The sequence below is a fragment of the Coturnix japonica genome, chromosome 4 (assembly GCF_054131305.1).
Source record: "Coturnix japonica strain WE chromosome 4, WE-NBRP24, whole genome shotgun sequence".
Taxonomy (NCBI): Eukaryota; Metazoa; Chordata; class Aves; order Galliformes; family Phasianidae; genus Coturnix; species Coturnix japonica.
In genome coordinates, this window is record NC_140666.1 from 71,169,549 (window position 1) to 71,185,626 (window position 16,078).

The following is a 16,078-nucleotide window of genomic DNA, read 5'->3' on the forward strand; positions in this document are numbered from 1 at the left end:
AGGTGCAGGACATTTCAGTGGCTGCTAGCCATTAGACTGGTTTAGCTTGCACTAGTAATCCATAAGTCCATTGCACTAATAATTCATCACACTAGTAGTCCAACAGCTGGTAAGTCTTATCAGCTGTTAATTAAAAACTGGATTGCATAATTGCTGATTACTAAGCAGTACAGTTTAAAAGAAAGAGCTTAAAATGATGACAGTAACTACAGAGTTGTGTCTCAGGATCACAGTGAGCTTAATTCTCCCAGCAACTACTGTGATGAATCAACTCCTCTGTGGCTCTACAGATGGAAAAAGCAAACTTCCTGCTCCTTTTAAAAACAAAAGAAACTCTTCATCTCAGTAACTGTGGCACAGCTAATAACTTTCCTAGTGTGACACCTAGTGTCAGACACTAAGCATGGCTCAGACAGTGACATGGAGGCACTGTAGAACCTGCTGCATGCAGGAGTGCCACACCTGCCTATCACAGGTGGAAATTCCAGAGAAAGGGACCTTGATCAATAAACACTGAAGTCAGTTCAAAGCCAAAGGTCTACTGAAAACAAAACCATCACCAAAACAATCAGTAGCAGTATGCAGTGTTAAGGACACAATAAGCAAATTACATGGAAACTACTGCTGGAAACTTAAATCAACAATGCCAAACATACAGTCACACAGTAAAAACACTGATCTTGGAAGCTCTAAATCAGGATTTGAAGGATAATGAGATTGAGGTCCTTGAACAACAATATCAGTTCAGTCTTAAGGCAAAAGTATTTGGCAAAAGCTGAATGTATTTAAGGCTTCAATACATTATCTAGTCCACCCCAAATTGTTCTGCTATTTTTACATTGTGTAATTTTGAAAACCAACAAAAAACCAACAAGGAATGTGAAATACTTGTTACACTTGACAAGAGGCTAAGTTATATGAAGAAAATGACAGACAGAAAGAAAAATCACATACTGAATGTGTTAATAAGTCTAATTCCAGGAAAGAAGCTTTCCCTATACTGTATGCTACGCTAAAACAATAAGCAATATTTAAATGATCTGAATTATAGCAAAGCCATTTTCTGCTGTAGAATAGGAGATGAAGCTGCTCTGTTATTAAACAGAGTAACTTCAAAGTGGAATAAGTATTTAATAAAAAGAAGAAAAGTTAAGGAAATTCCCAATAGCTTCTTTTATTCCTTCTCTCTGTTTCTTGCTATATATGGTTACCATACAGATCAGATAGGTAGTACACCCAGTCCCACATCATGCCTGTGATGGTGACAGGCAGCAAATGCTTTACAAGATCAAGCATGCATTTTGGTAACAAACACCTAGGAAGTAAGCCTATACACTACTACTGGCTGCGTTGATTTCCTAGAACAAATATAAGAGTATGCATGTGGCATTTTGAGTTACATATAGTTCACTGAACCTAAAATATTAGGGTGCTTGATTTAGCATCCAAAATATAATCTCACAGAAAATAAATATAAATGTTGTTAATTAAGATTTAGTATCCAATGTCAGACTTAGACTATCTTGTAAGGAAAAAAACCCACAAATGGAAACAGTATCTGGCTGTGGGGTGCAAGAATGTAAATTTGATTTCTGCTTTGTTCAATGAATATTTTAATAAATTCCTATAGGATAGTAGATTCAAATTTATTAGATGTCAATATGGGGATTCAACCCTACCTGGACCACAGGGTCACAATATGTCTGAGATGCAGATTCCAGGAAATGGAAAAAGAAGGAAAGTGTTGCTGTACGTACATGTTGCTCAGACACTTTCCCAGTTGCTGTAACTAAATAGCAGACAGGCCCTTGCTGTGACATGGCGAAACCTTTCACATGAAAAATTGATTTTAAAATTTTCTTGTTTTCCTTTCTGATTTTGGATACTCCTTCAGCTCAGCAATTCCATCTGCTCCAAGTATGCACTTCTTAAAATAACAATAACATTGCAAATATATAGGTGGTGTTCATGCGGCCATTTAAAATAGCAACACACAATCTTATCAAGACATACTGCCTAGGCATCAAAATCCTTTCATATTTACACCCACTGAAAATCAGTTACAATGTTGACACAGTCAGATGGTATTTAATGTCAATTAAGAATGAACTTTTGATGTATATGAACCAACACTTTATATTGCCCACAAAAAACCAAGATGATTTAAAATACAACATAGCAATTCACAGATAGACAACACTGGCAGCTTTACAGACAAAAGCAGCAAACAGCTGCAAATAGGATGCCTTGTTTATTTAGCAGATAATAAGAAGGGATACAACACATGTTGCTTGTCTCCCAAGCCCTTTCCAACAGGATTGCCACTGCAAGTCTACAGAAACAATGTCCACCTGGTAACAAGTAATATTAGAACTTGCAACATTAAAAGCTGTTACAAAGCTCTTCACTGCAAAATCTAAACAGAAGGTAAACACAGCTATCTCACAAGTGAAAATTAGTCTCCTAAAAGAGTTGTGTTCCAAGACACCCATTGCTGCAACTATTAAATTGAACTTTAGTAATTAATCCCCATTACAGTTTCAACTGGTACAATTCAGAGTAATGTTTATACATGTAACTGTTCCTTTTCTGCCATTTACACTGAGCCCAATTTGTTTCAGAACGCTGTTAGTTTACAGAAATCTGTGAAAGCATCATCTTTTTTTCCATCTACTAACGTTTCAAAACACAGGCCCTTCTACAAGTCCAAAAGAGATGGGCTGAACTTTATGGTTTAATACAAGAGAACACACACCATTCTACAGCCAGTTAAGATGCCTTGGTACCCATCTATACATTCCTTGTTTTCTTATCATTCCACATACACTAGCAGTAGCATTTTGGTGATCAAACAGTGAGCCACACTTGGCAATTCAGAAACTGATCTAGATAAAGATCCAGGTCTCACTTAATTTCTACTTCCCAAAAATCAGTCCCCAAAACCAGCCACCCACATCACTACACAAAAGTGATTGTTAACATAAGAGAAGGATAAAATACATTGCCTTTCAGCTGAAACTTTCGTTTACATCAGTCTATAACATCTTACAAACACATTCTAAGATTATTAGATATGTTGACTGATGGACTGCCAGAAGAAAAAACATACTTAAAAACTGATGAGTGCAAGTGAAAATAGAGATGATATGGAAGTCCCCTCTTTCTTTGAGGAACAGACAGAAGTAGCAGACAGTCCAAGGGGGACAAGAAGAATTACTTCACACTACACATGGCCATAAAGCCAGTAACTCCATCATATCCATCATTTTCAGTAACTAGCAATTACTCTGAATTCCTAGTGTAACAATCAGAAAGATCAACACAGTGGAACAGTGATACAAAAGGTGCTCACCCATCTCTGAAGACTGAGGCTCACAGGGAAAAAAAACTCCACAAGAGAAGGAACTCCAAACAGCAACCATCTCCCAGTGGCAGTCGCCCTTAAATGAGGTCTAGAAGAGGCACAGCCAAGCCCCACCCCTTCCACTCAGCTGAATTGCCTTCACCTGTGCTCCCAGGGCTGACTGGGTCCTTTCCCCAGGCGCTCAATCAGTGGTTTAGACCATGACTCAGCAGCTCCCATACACCTAGGTTCATTTTTTGATGTTCTTTGTATCCTTGATGAGAACTGATCAGCTAACAGCTTAGTAGCGGTACTGTGGGAACTCATTACCTGCTGGGAACTATGTATTGTATGTTTCGCTTTTTGTCTGTGTGTTTTTTATGTGCAACAATTAATTTTTATCTGAAGATTTCATATGCACATTTTGGGCTGATAGACTGTTGGAGATCAGTGCATAAAAGAAAGAATACAGGGTCTGTGTTTTAGTATATTATTCTGCTGTCTGACTCTGGTGTGATAAAGCTTCACAGATTCACTGTGGGTCATTGAAAGCTAGAATAATTTGAGAAATTAATTCATACTGTACCATTAAAAGTCATGATGCATAAACCACATACATATACATGCTAGAATCTGGGATGGAGGGCACTGGCTTCAAAACCCACAAACTGACAGTCACTGTATCATATTATGTATCCTTCCTGTGAAGCAGCCACAATGAGGTAACTCACTCTATACAAACAAGCCTATTACACTGGCATGTTACACAGCTTAGGAAAGTTCTTTGTCCTATTAAAAAAGTCATGGCACACTGTCAGCTTGCTAAGCCAATTAGAACAAAACTATCTAGGAATATTCTTAGTCAAGTAAAGAACTCCCAGCTTCGGATGTCTTTAAGATACGACATGGTGTGTCTATTGACCTTAAAATGATGATTTAATTTATTTTCACAGACTTTACTGATGGAACACTTACCCACTGTGGCTGAAGCTGATGACAGGAGAGACTTGCCCCAGGAGCCCCAAGCTCCCCATCTACTTGCTTTAGATGAGTCTGCAGCCTGTAAGAAAAGATACATTACTCTACCAACTAAAAATCATGTTATCACGGCGATGCCTTCTGAAGACTGATTATAGTCAGAAAACACAGAGAAATTGCCCAGAATGACTATTTGAAGGTTTTGACCTTCACCACCAGTTCCTCTAATAGAAGCTTAAGTTTTTGTGAAAAGTAGTCCATGAGTAGATGTACCATGTTATCAACACTGCAGGAGCAAACTGAGATCATCAAGCTCACTCTGACACATCTGTCAAAGTTAGCACTGCTCCTTTGGCTATTTCAAAATGCACGTATTCCCAAAAACACATAAAACACCATAAACGTCCTTATGGGTGTCCTAATATTTCTTCAGGTACCTAATCTTATGACGCCATACAAATTTATTATGGTTATTCTCTAGAATAGGCAGGAACTCACCTTCTTTCTGAGTTCTACAGGGAGCTGGAGGCTTCTCTGCCCAAGTCTCCTCATGGGTAAATGGGAACAAGGAATTTCTAACAACTGTATTCAATCAAAACAGAGCCATAGGAGGCACTGACCTCTTTTCCCATTAATGTGTGAGAGTGAGTAGTTATCACTATTCCATGTTTAAATCATACTAAGAAACTGGTGTCTGAGTCACAATTAACATATCACCTCTGCACAGTTAACTCAAAACCAAAAAGATGAAGTATCTTGGGATACTTCAACTCTGTACTGTGCAGTGCATACATCCCATCACCTCTTTGAGTAGGTCTCTGTCCCTGGTGGAAGGACTAAACCAATGTATTTTAACCTCTTCCAATTTGAGGATGTCTGAAAGTCTTCCAAAGACAGGCAAAATCCACTGGCTTGGAACAATGAAAGTCAGTTTCACTGAGTCTTGTGAAAGAAACTTTATTTTTGTGAAGTAAGTGAAAATGAGAAAGCACAAGACTTAGTGCTGCAAATGCATCTTAAAATCTGTCCTCTTCAAGGTTTGTTCTGTGAGCTGAATGAAGGAGACTTTTACAGGAAAACAGATAACAAAACCATAGGAGTACTACGGCTACATAAAATGGACTAGTTTCTTATTAAGACTCTGGCATAGCTTTATTGTGACCTAGCTAGCAAGATCAAATTAATACCATACCAGCAAAGAGAGATTCAGCTGTTCCTAGCTCCCAAATGCTGGTGATGCAATCTGACTGATTCTATCCCTGTGAAGGTTCTCTGTACTTAACTCCCTAGGTTTTGGTAAAGAACGGTGTAAGTGTGTCATAAAGTTCTGTTCTTACAGAGCAGGGAGGGGAGGGCTTCTATGGAAGAAAGCATTACTCACTGAACTACTTTGTTCAGGTGGTGTTTCTTCAGGCTCAGGTTCTGTATCAAGGCTTACAGTCTCAATGCACTCAGTGGGCACGTCTTCAGCCACCTCTCCATTGGAAGGCAGACTTTCAGCTATTTCTTCAGTCAAAGGATTTTCATTAATAAATACATCTCCCTTCTGTTCATTACTGGCACTCTGAGCGGCCTGTCCCTGCTCATCTTGTGAGGATGCAGGCAGGATCTCAGCTTCCACAGGGTGCACTACTGACTCCTGAGGCAATACATCAGTGCTGGGTGTTTCCATCACTTCAGGTTTTTCTTCAGATGGGATGCCATCACATGAGTCTTCAGACATTTTCAATTCTGAACAAAGAAAACAAGTTAGTGTTTTCAGACTCTACAAACAGGTGAACGACCATAAAATATGTAGTGCTCCCCAAAGGCTACTACTAAAAAACAACATAGCCTACATGCACACATGGAGCCCTGTGGTACATGTGTCACACTGGCCCTGATGTGATTACTTTCAAAAGACTATTCACCACGCAGGACTGCACGCAAGTACGAAGAGAAGCACAAATAGTTTGTCTTCCAAAATACTGCTTGGTGTTGGAAAAAGGATGTTTGTTTGTCTGGAGAAGTCAACTATGAGAGCTTCCACATGGTTAACTCCAATGTTCTATATTAGACATACAAGAAATGCCAACAGTTAAATGGGATCTGGAACACAATGGCCAAGCAGCTCTTACTCTCATTTTCATCACTTTCACCTACACAGGTTTCTAGAGACTGCTGATGGATGGTGAGGAGGATGACGAGAAGCTGAAAAAAGCACAGTGAGATTAAAGCTGTGGTAATATTAATGTATTGGAGAAGGGAAATAATTTGAACACATGACAGGCCATGGTCCCTGCAGCCATTTCATTGACAGGAAGCATCCGTCGCAAACACAGTCTGTATTTCTTGTCTCAAAGGGTTATTGCCTGGGGAGTGCAATGCTTCTCACCTGTTCTACTATGTCAGGTATTAAGAATTACTTAACAGAAGTAAGCTGTGTGATTGAACTTCAGCTCTGAAGCTAAGGTAAGTTTACACAAGGTACAGTTACTGTTGTTCTTGGTTTTCTAAGTTTAAAACTGATTTTCCCTTATTTACTCCACATCTTTCAACAAAGTATTTTCCACAATGCTGTCATGTGTAGATCAAGGATCCAGACACTGAGCAAGTTGTACAGCTGACTCAGGAGGGGCAGTGGCAGAGTCCAAAAGCCCAGTGCAGTGATTACCACTATTCACTTGTTGACAACAACAGCATGCCTGGCACTGCACCTGTAAAGCAAACCTTGACAGAGAGCTGTTACTGCAAGGTCTTGTCTACACACAGAGTTGTATGGCACAAAGTGAACTCAAGCCATCTGTCTGGAGATGCTGCAATTTCACTGGCTCCCATTCTAATTAACACAGTCCAAAGTACCTCACTGAAGGACTGAGGTACTTGAAGAGACTGAAGAACAGGAAAAGAAGGTGAAAAGTGGAATATGACAGAGATTTAGAAGTCTGCCTGACAAGCGTGTATTTATACTAGTGGAACTTAGTAAAATCTGCGGAATCCTGTACATCTGCAGCCTTAGCATCCCATTTATCTAATATGGATGTTGATCAGCTGTTTGAACAGCACCAAGAATAGCATTTGGGATCAGTGAACAGGAGTCATCAATAAATAAGCAGCTGATGCTGCTTAGATTACTTCAGCTTACACTGGAACTTATTTTACCTTTAGAAAACATGTGCTTGCACACCAGTATCTCTGCATTTGCTACAAGCATTGGCAGTTTTCCATTAAAACTTTGCAAATACTAAACAATGGAGGCAATGGAGGCAGCCATGGCTGTAGTTTTAACACTACTCACTCTGCAATGAGCGAGACACCTATTGAATACGTTTCGTCCTAGGCGATCTAGGACGGCCCTCCACTAAAGCCAGTTAAACCTTTAGATACGTGTATCATAGTTTGGTATGGGATGGATGCGGACAGCAAACACGCAGCAGCAGTGCAATACGTAAGGGATCACACGCACACATACACACTTTGCCGGAGTAGCTCATCTTTGGGGGCCGCTGTGGCCAATGGCCCCGCAGTTCTCTGCTCATCTAAAGGGAGCAGCGCTGCGGCGATCGACCACCCGCCGGACCCCTCGCTCTGCTCTGCACAGCGCTGCCCTCCCGTCCGACAGCCGCTGCCGCTTCGCTCTCCTCGTTATCCGGCCCGGCTGCCACCTGCCCCCTCGCCCAGCGCAAAGCAGGAGGGACAGCCGCTCCCTCCAACCCGCAGCTTCCCCTTTCTTTCTTTTTTCTCGCTTAAACCCTCCGGGCTCGATCTATCAGTGAGCAGCCCACAGCAGGTTCCAAAAGCGGCAGTAAGTAAAGCACAGCAGCCGCCCCGCTTACCGCTCCGCAGTCCGTCGCGCCCCCGGCTCCGTCCCCGCCCCGCCACGTCGGCAGCAGCGGGGGGAGGAGGGAGCGCCGGCCGGGAGCGGCGGGACGGCCGGGATGGGCCGCACGGAGGGCGGGCTCTGCAGCCGCTCTCCCTCCGTCCGTCGGAGGCGGCCGTCTGGAGCGAAGGGGCCGCCGCGAGGTGCCGGCTGGAGGCGGGGTGTGCGCTGCGCCGTCCAGCCACCACCCTGGGGGGACCGACAGGGAGAGTGCGGCAGAGCCGGAGCGATAAAGCACACCGAGGCGTTGTGAGCAGCACCGAGTGCAGCCATTGGGCTGGGATCCGTCTGTTTATTTACTTGTTCGCTGGAAGTTTGATCCTCCCCCAGAACAAAGCTGAACTCCGATGGAAGCGGGTGGCTGCAGAGTTAAACAACGGCGGTTTCGCCTTCAGGTGCCCCTTGGCAGCCCGGCCGTTACAGGAAAAGCAGCCCGGAGGTGTGACGCAAAATTCCAGCATTGCCCCTGACGCTTTTTCCTCTTATTTCTGCCTCCTTTTAGGGCAAACCCTGCCCTTTTGCTGCGATCAGCAGTTTCAGGGTTCATTGCAGCATCGCTTCTGCCGCCAGACTTCCTTTGCTGAAGAAAGTTACTCGCTGTTGCCCCAGGAAGCGTAATAACACATCCCATGAATCACTGAGGAGGGCTGCGGGAGCTCACAAAACAAACACGGTTTCTGCTTCACAGATAGGGACAGAGCAGCGAGACCGACGCCCTTAGCAAGCAGATCTCTGAGGCTCCCCATGAAGGTGGGTGACAGCAGAACGAGCGCTTGTATCGCTGAGTTGCACGCTGATGTCTGAGGAGTTTCAGTCTATCTATCAGTATCGGGGCGTGCCGCCCGTTCTGGTGCCTTTCCTGATGATGCAGTAGATGTATCTATTGAGAACTCTGGAGTGATCCTGAGGGTTTGCCTCTGCTTTTTAATGGGATCTGTGGAAGAGTAAAGATGTTGTCTTAGGAAGAATTATATCTTTTCAGACTGGAGAAGGCAGTAGCATGGCTTGTAAGTAACAACATCACAAAGTGTCTCTTGTAAATCAGATGGGAATATTCTTGTCTGTAAACAACAGTGATAGAGAAAGAGCCATGCAGTACCACCATAGGGCTTATCAGCATGAGAACGGGAGTGTGAATTGTCCAAGTTCTGCTGTGTGCTGTTTGTCCTTCCTTTCCCTTTCTTTTCTGGATGACTTCTTTTCACTTGAAGCTGAGAAAGGAACTGTGATGTACAGAATATGCTGTAGAATGAAAAAGTAATATTGAAAACTATTTCCTTTGCTTCTTGAATGACAGACACGCTAAATCGTGAATGAAATTGTGGTATGCTAAGCCAAAAAGGAAGATGAGTTCCTTGGTAGTTAGAACCATATTTAGACCTTCCTAAGATGGAACTTCTGACTAATGTTACATGGAAATACAGAGGGGCTGTCTACTGAATTGTTATTTCTCAAGCTGTCAGTAGATGGCAGGAACAAGTTTGATACAAAGTAAAGGTGTTTCTCAGTATTGTTACAGAACAGGATGGAAGTTTTCTCTTTGTCTTTTCCTGAACACATTTTCTGCTTTGTAGGAGAGCAGGGATTTCGGGTAAGAAAGTTCTGTTTTTTATTGGGTTTATGCTTTTTCTAGTTAGCTAAACAGCATATTTTTACATTCTGCATCTTATTTGGAAATAGACCATGTTTTCCATAAAAACTTATTAGCAAATGTGTGATATCCTATAAGTATACAGGTAAAAATGAGAGTGAATGTTGTTTTTGTTCAGTAAACTTGTCCAGAGAAGCTGGCCAAGTAATGTTCTTTTCGTATTTGTACTATGGTCATAGTTAAGGGGGTCACAGTGATGTAATTGAAGTAGTTTTCCTACAGTTAAAGATTAGGTCTAACTGATAGTATGTTTCATCATTATGAAAGATACTTCTAGCACCTGAGTTTTGTGTTACACTGATAACTTGCAAAGTGCGTGTCTTTATACTTATTGATCCTAGCTTAATGCATTCTGTATTATTTCATACATAGAAGTTAGTCACTTCATACTGAGTTCACACAAGACAAACTCTTCGAACCTGAGTTTTGATCTCTCTTTAAACAACAGGACAGGTTCTCCCTGTGAATTTGATTTGCATAGCCTACTGAATTGCTTATCCGCATATATCTTGCCAGTGCTGTGTTCGTCAAGCTTGAAGATTTTAGGATACATTTTGGATGAAAAAAGTATGTTACTACAAAGTGTAACATGCTTCTCCGATTACTCCATTAGAAGTGATGTTCCCCAAACAGTCAAAGGAACAGACTAGAGAGTAGAGATTATTTTTTTATTCTCTGCACTCACCCAAATGTGTTTTGAGGGCTAAGATGGTAAATCTGAATATAATTTTTCAAAATGGAATATGGAGGAAGGCTGGACAAGTTTTGCTGTGCTGCCTTGTTATGTCTCGATAGCTTCCAAGTCTAGTTTCATGCATTCTCCACAAAATCAAAAATTAGTGGCCTGTCAGTTATTTGTTGAAGTGTTGAGATATCTTAATATAGGTTGTGTAATATAAAAGAAAACATGCATTCTAGACCTGGTAGTGCAATTCTAAGAAAGCCTGTGGAATGGCTAATTATCATTATAGAGATGGTTATATATATATATGTTTATATATGGTTATATATATGGAGGTTATATTCCTCCAGTGAATGGCAGCTCCTACTGTCTCACTGTTCTGTTACAGTATAGGTTTTGTAGACACAAGTGTATGTTAAAAAAATGTCTGTTGAGTCTAGTTCATATCCTTTAACAGAGAATCTGGGTAGAGGATGACTGTACTGACCTCAAATGTTATACTTTCCTGTCACAGTGTCCTGCAGTTGTGAGGAGCCTGTGTAGTACCCTGAATGACAGCTGTAATTCCATAAGTAACTTGCACATATCAACATTTATGAAATCAAACAAGAAAGAAGCAGACTTTTTATTAAACATGTCAGATTTTGCCAAATAGAAATTACAGTAGTCACTTAATGTATTTCCTGAGATCGTAAGTGCCTTCATTGTTCTCTGGGTCAAAGGGAAAGACAGCAAATTGGAACCTTAAAAAAATCAATCTCTATGATACCTGTTGAATAGCTGCTTAATGATACAATCTTTTTTGTTGTTGTTGCAGGATTAGAACAAAGATGGATGTATAAGTATTGAGCATCTCCAAGGAACCATAAGGCAGTATGGCAAGGAATACGAGATATCTGAAGAACTTTTTTATTTACAACCATCTGTTTTCATTCACTTTTTGGAGCAATATTGGCCTGGCTATGAAAAATGAACTCTTTACATCTGTTCCTAACAATTTTCTAGAAGACAGTCCGGACAAAAATATCTACAGTCCACCCTCATATACAAATAATCAGCAGTCTGAAGCTAATGTAGGTTGGGTTGTGATAGAAAATACTACGGAAAGCCTATCATTGTCAGAAATCACAGATGGCGATGCAAGAAAATTAATAATCTTATTACATAATTTTAGAAAAGGCTCCAGGCTACAAAATCTGACACTGACAAATATGTCAGTGGATTGGAAAGATTTTATTGAAGTCCTTCAGGCTGTATGGTACTCATCCATTAAATACTTCAATATCAACAACATAACGCAACAGGGGGAAGTCACAAGTTCTCACTTTGACTATTCAGACACTTCCTTGAAAGCATTTACAGTGAATAAGGTTTTAATCACAGATATGTACTTTTCACAGGATGACATTTATAACATATTTGCAAACATGAACATTGCAGCCTTGACAATAGCTGAATCTGAGTTAATTCATATGGTGTGTCCTTCATCTGACAGTCCCTTTAGATACATAAATTTCGCAAAGAATGATTTAACAGATCTGCTTTTTCAGAACTGTGACAAACTAATTCAACTGGAGACATTTATTTTGCATAGGAATAAATTTGAGAGCCTTTCCAAGGTGAGCCTCATGACCAGCCATATGAGATCACTGAGGTATCTGGACATGAGCAGCAACTTGCTGCGTAACGGTAGAGCTGAGGTGCGCTGCCAGTGGACTGATTCTCTGTCAGAGCTGGACCTGTCCTCCAACCAGCTGACAGAGTCCGTGTTTGAGTGCTTGCCCATCAATATCATCAAACTGGACCTTCAGAACAACCAGATTGCCAGCATCCCCAAGGGCATTGCTGAGCTGCAGTCGTTGCAGGAGCTGAACCTGGCATCCAACAGGCTGGCTGACCTGCCAGGGTGCGGGGCCTTTACTGGCCTGGAGATCCTGAACATAGAGAGGAATTTGATCCTCACCCCATCTGCTCACTTCTTTGAGAGCTGCCCGAGCATGAAGGAGCTACAAGCCGGGCAAAACCCGTTCAAGTGTTCATGTGAGCTGCAGGACTTCCTGCGCCTGGAAAGGCAGTCTGGAGGCAAGCTGTCCGGCTGGCCAGCGGCTTACGTGTGCAAGTACCCTGAAGACTTGAGCGGAACACAGCTGAAGGACTTCCACTTGACCGAGCTGGCTTGTAACACAACTCTGCTGCTCGTGACAGCTCTACTAGTGACCCTGGTGCTGGTGGCTGTGGTGGCCTTTCTGTGCATCTACCTGGATGTGCCGTGGTACGTGCGGATGCTGTGGCAGTGGACGCAAACAAAGCGGAGAGCTTGGCACGACTGCCCTGAGGAGCGGGAAACCACTCTGCAGTTTCATGCCTTCATTTCCTACAGTGAACGCGATTCGTTATGGGTGAAGAACGAGCTGATCCCCAATTTGGAGAAGGGGGAAGGCAGCATCCGGCTGTGCCAGCACGAGAGGAACTTCATCCCTGGCAAAAGCATTGTGGAGAATATCATTAACTGCATTGAGAAGAGCTACAAGTCCATCTTTGTGTTGTCCCCCAACTTTGTGCAGAGTGAGTGGTGTCACTACGAGCTGTACTTTGCCCATCACAAGTTGTTCAGTGAGAACTTCAACAGTTTAATCCTGATCCTGCTGGAGCCAATCCCTCCGTATGTTATCCCTGCGAGGTACCACAAGCTGAAGGCTCTCATGGCAAAGAGAACCTACCTGGAGTGGCCAAAGGAGAGGAGCAAGCGTGCCCTTTTCTGGGCTAACCTGAGGGCGGCTATTAGCATCCATCTGTCAGAGGCTGATGAACAGATTAGAACAGAAGCGTGAAGAAAGATACTAAAAGTCCTTATAATGCAGTTTCTTCTTCTCCTTGATTTTTTTTTTTTTTTTTCCCATTTGTGAACCAATAAACACCTCATGATTTCCATTGTTTTTCAGGATATTTTACTTTGTATTATAAAACCTGGTTTCTAGATAGTTGGTTGTGCTTAGTCAGTACATGAAGAATTCATCCCAGCTTACTATGAGTCACTTGAAATGGGCAGAAGGATCGATTTTAGATATGGAATTTGAAACCATCCTTGAAATGTTGTAATTCTGTTTTTCTCAACAGAATGAAATTATAGGCAGTTAACATAGCCATGTAGAAGAGTGCCTGAATTGCTGGTGACTTATGAGATAGATCTACATTAATCACAGAGCTTAGACATCTTGGTCACAGGACCTCTCATTAAAATTAATTTTCAGGGAGTACAATTATGAATCCTGAGAAGATGTCTAAAAGTTCAGCATTTGAGATGGTTTCTGGGAAAGGTTTCCTCAGACTGTGAAACTTATAGCATGGGACCCAGGTGTAGGACTTTGAATATCCAGCACAGGGGGCCAGGCAAGGCCATGTCAGAAAAGAGGGCTGGATGGGGAAAGAAGAGGGACTTTTTTCTTTGAAAAGAAAAATATGGATGAGCTACTTTTCCTTTTCTTGTTTGCAGCCAAGAAGTAGTAGTGAGTGGACAGGTGTAATTCCCATTGACTCTTGGTACTGTCGTGATCCAAAGAGTTCTCTTGATGAAAGCAACTAAGAAGATGTCACAAGAATTACCTTCGTAATCGATGGCTGCATCTTGAGAAACTTGACTTCTCTCCCTCCTCCTTTTCTTTAGTTTTATATTTTTATTTTTCCTGTACATGTATCTCATTTTAAGCTTATAATCAAAACACTGTGATCTCCTTCTATAATGAGATAATCTGCATAGTAAATGAGAGAAAGGCTGTGGATGATTTATGTGGATGTTAGTGAAGTGTTTGACGCTGTTTCCCAGAGTATTCTGGAGAGGCTGGCTTGGACAGGAGCATGGTTCGCTGTGTGAAGAGCTGGCTGGATGACCAGGCTCCAAGGGTCACAGTGAGTGGAACTCATTCCAGTTGGTGCTAGTTCACCAGCTGCATTCCAAGGACTCAGTGTTGGGGCCAGTTTTGTTCCATGTTTTTATCTATGATCTGGATAAGGGGATTGAGTGTACCCTCACTATGTTCACAGATTACTCCAAGTTAGGCAGCACTGTGAAACTGCTTCATGCTAGGAAAGCTCTGTGGAGAGATCTGGACAGACTGGATCGATGATCTGATCAGAGGCAGTGTTCACTTGTGTTCTCAAGCTAACATGAGCTCTTTCTCATGGGCTGTTTGCCTGTTCAGGCTGTGATCTGCTTTTTTCCACAAAGGCTCTAAGGAACATAGTTTAGGCATAGGACTTGGTAGGTTGAGTTTTGTCTTCAAGAAAACATAGCTTGATTCCAACGAACATTCACAACTGCTGAAGATCATCACAGGTCTCGCCTTTGTCCCCAGAAAGACAAGTGTTTACCATCTTGAATACCAGACTTAGATGATCAAATATCAGGAAATTACAGTTTCCAAAAATTTTCATCATAGGAGAGAAAAGATATATTGAAATGAAATCCCCATTGAAGGTCTGCCTTTTTATCTCCTTCCATCTTAAATTATTATTTGCAAAATATTTTAATTGTGACTTTTTTACTGAGGTCTGAGCAGGCTGAAATCTCTTGACTTGAAATCAAGAACTGTGAGCACCTCTCCAAGCTTTTATATATCTTGTTCCATTTAGCCTCAAAATGAATACGACGAACCTATTACCAAATTGCAGCATTTTATTCAGGAGTGTGGACATGAATGTTTTCTGTACATCCTTCATCCCTTCCAACTGTCCTTCTGTACATCCTTCATCCCCTCCAACTAGTCAGTGTATGACTCATATAATCTTCAGGGAACTGAAGATGTACAGCCTTAATATGATTTGCCCATTTCTTTTGCAGCTTCAAAAGCTTCAGAGTTTCTTTCAGTGGAATTTCTTTCTGAAACTAAGAACTTGACTGGCTTCTTTCTCTAGGGATGTATCAGGGTATTCCAAACAATTATTTTAGCCTGTGCCATAACTCTGAACACGTTATATAAAAACAGTTTCAGTCCAAGAAGAATCTTTTCCCATGCATAGGGCCAGGTGATAACCTCACATCCCGTATCACCTTCTCTGCTGGCACTAACACCTGTGCATTTGGGAAAGTAGCCGCCCTTTTCCATGCACACAGGTTATGTGTATTTGTGGCTGGTTTTACACAGAAAGCTGTAAGTGCTGATGCATTCCACATATCCGAAAAGGGTGTATGTAAATATATTCTGATGTCAGATACCATATCAGCAGATTCCTAGCATTTGGCTAGTCATCTCAGTGACTTGCAGGAATGCTATTTTCACATGCACAATAATATCAACAGACAGAACTGATAACATAGGAGTTCACCCTTCAAAGCCCAGAAAATGTACAGAATGAAGCAAACAAGGTTTTATATATGTTTAAGTTGTGTGTATAGAGAAGAACAAACCGTGACAGAATGGAAGTCAGGATGCGCTTGGGGGCTGCCCTGCTGAGAGCTCGGCTATTTTTGATCTTAGAAAACATCATCACCGAAGCTCAGCTGTGACAATTCAAACCAAGGAAAAGTGCTTGAGAGGGAAAAGTGGGATTCCATGGGATACAAGGCAT

At 41.8% G+C, this 16,078-nt stretch overlaps 2 protein-coding genes across 5 annotated transcripts in view; one reads left to right on the plus strand and one right to left on the minus strand.

Moving 5' to 3' along the window:
• FAM114A1 (family with sequence similarity 114 member A1) overlaps positions 1 to 8,182 on the minus strand; it is a 28,849-nt gene extending 20,667 nt beyond the window's left edge. For both annotated transcript variants that reach the window (XM_015862478.3, XM_015862479.3), the window contains exons 1-3: positions 8,137 to 8,182; positions 5,703 to 6,052; positions 4,319 to 4,403 (exon numbers count right to left, since the gene is read on the minus strand). In XM_015862478.3, coding sequence (XP_015717964.1) covers positions 4,319 to 4,403; positions 5,703 to 6,044 — 427 coding nt within the window. In that variant the 5' untranslated portion in view covers positions 6,045 to 6,052; positions 8,137 to 8,182. The remainder of the gene's footprint in view (positions 1 to 4,318; positions 4,404 to 5,702; positions 6,053 to 8,136) is intronic.
• A 6-nt stretch (positions 8,183 to 8,188) lies between these two features.
• LOC107313817 (toll-like receptor 1) lies at positions 8,189 to 13,444 on the plus strand. Of its 3 annotated transcripts, none has more exons than XM_085547268.1 (2): positions 8,189 to 8,930; positions 11,331 to 13,444. In XM_085547268.1, exon 2 carries the CDS (start codon positions 11,389 to 11,391, stop codon positions 13,342 to 13,344), a length of 1,956 nt encoding a protein of 651 aa, XP_085403394.1. In that variant the 5' UTR covers positions 8,189 to 8,930; positions 11,331 to 11,388; the 3' UTR covers positions 13,345 to 13,444. The 3 variants fall into 3 exon arrangements, with proteins under 3 accessions (XP_085403394.1, XP_085403396.1, XP_085403395.1); XM_085547270.1 differs by having other exon boundaries at positions 8,202 to 9,187; XM_085547269.1 differs by having other exon boundaries at positions 8,236 to 9,771.
• Positions 13,445 to 16,078: the final 2,634 nt, after the last annotated feature.